A 6852-nucleotide genomic window follows, 5' to 3' on the forward strand; every position below is an offset into this window, starting at 1 on the left:
GGAGGTCACCTGAAGGTAGGTGTGTATGTATCACACATACACAAACTCATAAATACATAGACACACATACACATCCATACATACACACACATCCATACTTGCACACATACATATACATACATATACACTCAGCTTTCCAAAGATGTGATAAACCACAGTTAATTTACCGTATTTTCGCGACCATAAGGCGCAACCTTTTTTTTTTTTTTTTTTTTTTAAATGTGCCGGGCGCCTTAAGAAACGGTGCGCCGTGTCTATTACCTGAATTACGGTAATGTAAGGCCGGCCATGAGAACGGTAAAGGGAGAAGGGGGCGGGTGAAGCTGAATGAGACCATCCACTGAGCTGTTTAATGCGAAACAGAAGATGAAAACTGTTAAGGATTTGCTTGATGTGTAAAGTGAAATAAAATACAATCAAACTAAGTTTTGCTCCCGCTCTATTTAAATAAGCACACTTGTTCTGCAGCGCGCGTGTGTTTTGCATGCCGGAACCGGTGACTTTCCCCGGTTAAAGCAGCGGCTGGAGCAGCGCGGTGATGGGCGCTGCTGCAACCCGACTTCCTGGTTCCCCAAGCGGTCCAATCGACCTGGTTCCCGGCCGCTTTGCGAGCAGAGATTTCTGGGGTCTGTCTCAGGTCTGATCAGCTTCACCCTCCGAAATTTGCAGCCAAATCTGTCGGTCACAAACCCGGTACCGGACCCCGACATGCGCGGGTGTGTATTCGCGGCGCGACACACAGATTCTCATTTATGTAGCGCTTGACTGGCGCAGCTGATGGACAGAAACCTATGGTGATTTTTAAAAGAAAAACATTGCATAAGACGTTTCCAGCCGGAGTCATTATAAGGACGAATGGAAAGGGGGGGGGGCTGGATGAAGGGATGATGATGATCAGGTGGCTGAGACAGGTCTGGAAATTCGGACTGGAGCTCCTGTCGGATACAAACCCCGGTACCGGCTCCCCGACAGCTCGTGTGTGAGCGGGTCCAGCGCGGGGGGAGCAGACGGGGAGCGGACCCGGGACCAGCGCGGAGCGGGACCCGGGACGCGGGACCCGGGACGCGGGACGCGGGACCCGGGACGCGGGACCCGGGACGCGGGACCCGGGACGCGGGACCCGGGACGCGGGACCCGGGACGCGGGACCCGGGACCGCCGCGGTCGGGATCCGCAGCACAACGGGGTATGAAACGTTTATTTTCTTACCTTTATTTATTCAGGGGTCTGTCCCAGGTCGGAACAACTTCACCCTGCGAGATTTTCAGGCAAATCTGTCGGTTTGATCTCTGGTAGCCTAACCAAGATGCAGAGGATGCGCTCAGGAGCCGCCAGGCTCCCGCCGCGGGTTTGCCGGGCCAGGGCGCACCATCCCCGGGGCAGATCCGGCCGAAATGCCGCTGGTCTTTCCCCGGGAGCCCCTACTCCCATACAGGTGGGTGGCTTCGGTCCCAGCCGGTCCGAACAGGTCACATTCCCGGTTAAAACCGCTGTGACGCGCGCTGCTCCACCCCGCTGGGGAGAGACGGGCTCTGCGCGGTGGAGGATCCGCACAACGGGGTATGAAAAGTTTATTTACTGTTGTGCAGAAAGTGACTGACACCGAGGAAATTCGGACTGGCGCAGCTGAATTAGCGGAGCTCTTTAATGCAGAAACAGAGGTTTTGCTCCCGCTCTATTTTTTAAATAAGCGCTTGTGTGCTTGTGTGTGCGTTCTGCATGTGTGTGCGTTCTGCAGCGGGTGTGTGTGTTTTCCGGCCGGCGTGTTTTGCGGCACGCGTGTGTGCAGCTCTGCTCTGTAGACTGCGCCTTTTGGGTCGGTGCGCCATATGTATGTTTTAAATCTAAAAATGACACACAAAAATGAGGGTGCGCCTTTCCACACGGTGCGCCGAATGGTCGCGAAAATACGGTATGTTTTAACAGGGGGAACAATCACTTTTTCACACAGGGCCATGTAGGTTTGCATTTTTCTTTACCCTTAATAATAAAAACCTTCATTAGAAAACTGCATTTTGTGTTTATTTGTGTTATCTTTGTCTAATACTTAAATTTGTTTGATGTTCTGAAACATTTAAGTGCGACAAACATACAAAACAATAAGAAATCAGGAAGGAGGCAAACACTTTTTCACACAACTGTACACACACACACACACACATATAGATACACATGCACATTATATATATATATATATATATATATATATATATAAATGCACGTGCAGAGGGGGGGGGGGGGCGGACGTTGCTCAGATGCTCAAAGTCCCTTCTGTCAATGTCAAATGTTTTTTTTTTTCAAAGGTCTATAAAAAAAAAATTCAAGTGTGGACCTATCATGCCATTCATTCACCAATATCTAACAATTGATAATAATTCAGCTAAATAAAATGATATGATGAACATTACCCTCCCTGACATGCACCTCGCTGGCCCTCATCACGTGACCTGCAGGAGGTTGACACTTCAACTGAGGATATATTTTCACTTACATATATTATATGCAGGGGTGCAGATCCGATGTGAGGATTGGGGGGGGACACCAAAGTGATTTTAATTTTTAATTTTTGGCCAATATGCAACTCATACCATGCCATAAATCTGTAAAGGCTCGCCAAAAAATACTGCACAGGAATCATTTCTTGTGCTTACCTTTCTTGTTTATTTGTCCTAAACAGCCAACAGTGTGTGTCACTGCTTACTTAACTGTTATATTCGTAAATCATAATTTTAAGGGTTTTGGGCATGTAGTGTCTACTCATCTCAAATTCTTCTCACCATCTTCCTTTTATCCTATGGGACTACTTTATGCACGATCAATTGATACATGGATGAAATATGGAGCCCTAAACAAGTTTAAACCATGGATGTATTATAGGTTTAAACTAACTGATCATGTTTTAACACAGTTATGGTGGTAAACAGTTTCCCGCGCTGGGCTGCGAATGTGACGTCACATGACGCTGCATGTGCGTTCTCCCCGTTCTCCCGTGCCGGCTTCACTGTTGGCTGCAGTACCCCCAACGGCCGTCGTGGCGAAGGGTGGCGCTAGAGAGTCTCATTTCTTAAAAGGAGCCTCATGCTCCTGAAAATACATTTGTTCGATTTTGAATAATTTAGGGTATTTTCATTGGTGGGGACAATTCATGTTTTTCAGATTGGGGGGGACATGTCCCCCCGTCCCCCCCGGGATCTGCACCCATGATTTTATATATATATATATATATATATATATATATATATATATATATATGAAGAACCGGTGTGAACAAGGAAAAGAAGTATCTGTTCCCCTAGCAACACCAAAACAATGGAAAACATGTTTAATTATAATCAAATCATAAATGTTTATATTTAAACTTCTCCATTTAAATAGCATCCTCGTTGTCGCTTCAAACGGAACCCTTGGCTGCCAAAGTGTGCACACAGTTCGTGTATTACGACCCAAAAATATTATATATATTAATATTATATAAAGAAAACAATGTTTAAGAACACCCTCCAAGGTGGATTTCTGTCAATCCTCTTCAGCATTGGAAGCAAGCCGCTCCAGATATGGAATAAGAAGGTAAGCAATGTTTTGCGGTAAATGCTGCACTTATTGCAAATTAGCCTACTTTAATAGTTGAGGTAAGAGGAAGCCCGAAGAATTACCTTTCTTAAAACAGTTAATTTCGTTCAAACTTTTTTATTTATGCCATTTGGTGTGTTGGTCTTATCTATTCCTCCAAAAACTGCAATCCAAGTGTCGTCTCTAGTCTTTTTTTAACACAGTGTTTTTGTGATTTATATGACAGTGACTCTTTTTGGAGGAAATTTGTTACGTATTTTGGTTAAATCGTAAGGAGATTATTTTATAAATGTGTTCGCAGGTCCGCAATGGACACATCCGGAGAGTTACAGATGATGAGATTCACTCAAGCGTGTTGGAAATCGAGGGAACAAACCCCAGGTGAGAAGTATTTGCATATTGTTTAGCCCAGATTCAATCACTTAAACATAAACCTGAAGTGTACGAGGACCTTTATGATGATAAATCATAAAAAATAATAACAGACCAGGATTATCATATTACAATTTCATGTCTTTTATTTATTCCTTTTTGTTCCAGGAATGTTTATTGTAGTAACAACACAGATAAGCAAATTGTCCTGGGATTCAAACCTGCAACCGCTGCAGGAGAACTGTATCCTCAGTATATGAGCCGCTTGCTTAACCCACTGCACCACCGAGCGGCCGGAGAATGTCATCTTAAAAGAAAAATCAGTTTACTAGTATAACTTGTGACTACTACTGGAATTGCTAATTATTGATCTAAGAAATAATTATTAATCTCTAGATAACCCATTTCGGTTTCGTTCTCATTTTATTTTCTAATTTAAGTTTACATTCATTGCACTACTACTACTTTTTTGTTATGTCAATATATCAGTATCTTTTTATTTTTATTTATTTACTATTTTTTTAAATTTTTATCATTATTACTTGTTTTATTTTTTATTTTTATTTTTTTTTGCTCCCAAATTTTCCCAAAGGAAAATTAATGATGATAACCATGGGGGGAGGGATGGGGAGAGGGAGAAAAAAAAAGGTATGTTCATCTGTTTTGCTCTGTATTGTGGAAACAATCTGCCAATACAAACACACACACACACATATATATATATATATATATATATATATATATATATATATATATATATATATATATATATATATATATATATATAAAAAGAAAAATCACATAAACCCAGGGGAAAGTACAAGTAGATGAAGAAAAGCAATGAAATCAGATAAACAATCTTGAAGATTAATTGTGTAAATGATTGATGATGATTTGATAATAATTTGTATACATTAGAAATGACTTCATGTGAAAGTTTCATATAATTGAATCTTTTCATATTGAGATTGTCAAAAAATAAATTCAAAATAAAATAAATCAATACTTTGATATCACTTGATGCTAAAAATGGAAGGGTGCTTCTGTGAATACCATTTGTCATTAATCCTGCTCTTTTGTTAAATCCTTCTCCCTTCAGCACCACCTATATAACGTGCCCTAGAGACCCGGAGACGACACTCGGCATCAGACTTCCTTTCTTCATCATGATCGTAAAAAACCTCAAGAAGTATTTTAGCCTAGAAGTCGAGGTATAGATTCGGAGATTCTCTGCGTCTTATTGCAATGTTGGGTATTCTGGATGTATGTTGAAATGTGCTATCTCTGTGTCTCAATATTTAACTACATCTCCAGGTGTTGGATGATAAAAACATTCGCCGTTGGTTTCGGTGTAGTAACTATCAGAGTGCAACACAGGTGAACTCTTTCAACTGTGCCATGCCCATGAGGCTTGGTGATGGCTGGAACCAGCTTCAGTTCAACCTGTCAGACCTCACCAGGACAGCCTACGGGACCAATTACACTGAGACTCTTCGTGTGCAGGTTAATACTCAGAGAAGCATCTGTGTCACCATGACCTCAATATCCATGGAACTGATTTCTTTTGCTAAAGTTTCATCTGTTTTGCCCTCAGATTCATGCAAATTGTCGTCTAAGGAGGGTGTACTTCTCAGACAGACTCTATTCTGAGGATGAGATCCCAGCAGCGTTTAAAATCTACAAACCTGTACAGAACCAAAAGGCCAAGGTGAGTACTAGGAATGGATGATATTTTACCGTTCACGATAAACCGTCAAAAAAATTCCCCACGGGAAGAATTTGTCATCTCACGGTAAAAATGATAAATTCCCCTTGATGACGTTTTTGGGTAAAGCCGGATTTATGGTTCTGTGGTTAAATCCACGCACAACGTACGTGAAGGAAGGAAGGAAGGAAGGAAGGAAGGAAGGAAGGAAGGAAGGAAGGAAGGAAGGAAGGAAGGAAGGAAGGAAGGAAGGAAGGAAGGAAGGAAGGAAGGAAGGAAGGAAGGATATGAGCCAGAAAGAAAGAAAGAAATGAGCCTGAAAGAAAGAAAGAAAGAAAGAAAGAAATTAGCCTGAAAGAAAGAAAGAAAGAAAGAAAGAAAGAAAGAAAGAAAGAAAGAAAGAAAGATATGAGCAAGAAAGAAAGAAAGAAAGAAAGAAAGAAGGAAAGAAAGAAAGAAAGAAAGAAAGAAAGATATGAGCAAGAAAGAAAGAAAGAAAGAAAAATTTGGATCTGAGTCATTCCAGTTTTGCAGTACAGGTGTAACTCATTTAATTGTTTTTTATTAATTCAATTTAATTGGTGTAGTTTAGTATTATTTAGTATCTTTTAGAGCAGTCTTTTAGGGGGCTCCAAAGACTGAATGTGGTGATAGATTTATAGTTACAAAGGTCGAGTTGAATTGGTATTTCTTTATCATTATCGGGATAAATGCCAGAAATTATCGTGATACATTTTTTAGTCCATACCGCCCATCCCTAGTGAGTACATACATCTGCGTTCTTGTGCAATGTCCTCGCCACAGCAGTGTGTGACCAGCATGGGGAGGGGGTGCTACGTTTCTTCTTCACACTACTGGCACCTTTTTAAAAGAAAAATAAACAGGCTTTCCAATGGTATAAGATTTATTGCCAAAAAGCATTGTTACAACAAAGAAACAATCGACCAAAAAAAGAGCTATTTTTTATCCGTAGTCCCTCAGCAGGTCAGACAGTGATCAGAGGTTTCATATTCCCCAGAGGTGGGTAGAGTAGCCAAAAATTGTACTCAAGTAAAAGTACTGTTACTTCAGAATAATATGACTCAAGTAGAAGTAAAAAGTAGTCATCCAAATAATTACTTGAGTAAAAGTAAAAAAGTACTCAAGTACTGAGTAACTGTTGAGTAACGTCCGATTTATTTTTTTAACACAACCATTCAAACAGAC

General features: G+C 41.3%; 1 protein-coding gene across 1 annotated transcript; it reads left to right on the forward strand.

Moving 5' to 3' along the window:
* The first annotated feature begins 3482 nt into the window (after positions 1-3482).
* On the forward strand, positions 3483-5670 carry LOC133464107 (cilia- and flagella-associated protein 20-like). Its single transcript, XM_061746092.1, has 5 exons — positions 3483-3566; positions 3871-3950; positions 5041-5152; positions 5256-5444; positions 5536-5670. Exons 1-5 carry the CDS (start codon positions 3483-3485, stop codon positions 5668-5670), a joined length of 600 nt encoding a protein of 199 aa, XP_061602076.1.
* Positions 5671-6852: the final 1182 nt, after the last annotated feature.

The sequence above is a fragment of the Cololabis saira genome, chromosome 17 (assembly GCF_033807715.1).
Source record: "Cololabis saira isolate AMF1-May2022 chromosome 17, fColSai1.1, whole genome shotgun sequence".
Lineage (NCBI taxonomy): Eukaryota > Metazoa > Chordata > Actinopteri > Beloniformes > Belonidae > Cololabis > Cololabis saira.

What these genes read in the sequence shown, in the direction of transcription:
- LOC133464107 (XM_061746092.1), top strand. Translation starts at nt 3,483, where the DNA reads ATGTTTAAGAACACCCTCCAAGGTGGATTTCTGTCAATCCTCTTCAGC. An exon ending in ATCGAGGGAACAAACCCCAG is followed by an intron (nt 3,951 to 5,040) that starts GTGAGAAGTATT and finishes TTCTCCCTTCAG; the next exon opens with CACCACCTATATAACGTGCC. An exon ending in CTGAGACTCTTCGTGTGCAG is followed by an intron (nt 5,445 to 5,535) that starts GTTAATACTCAG and finishes TTTTGCCCTCAG; the next exon opens with ATTCATGCAAATTGTCGTCT.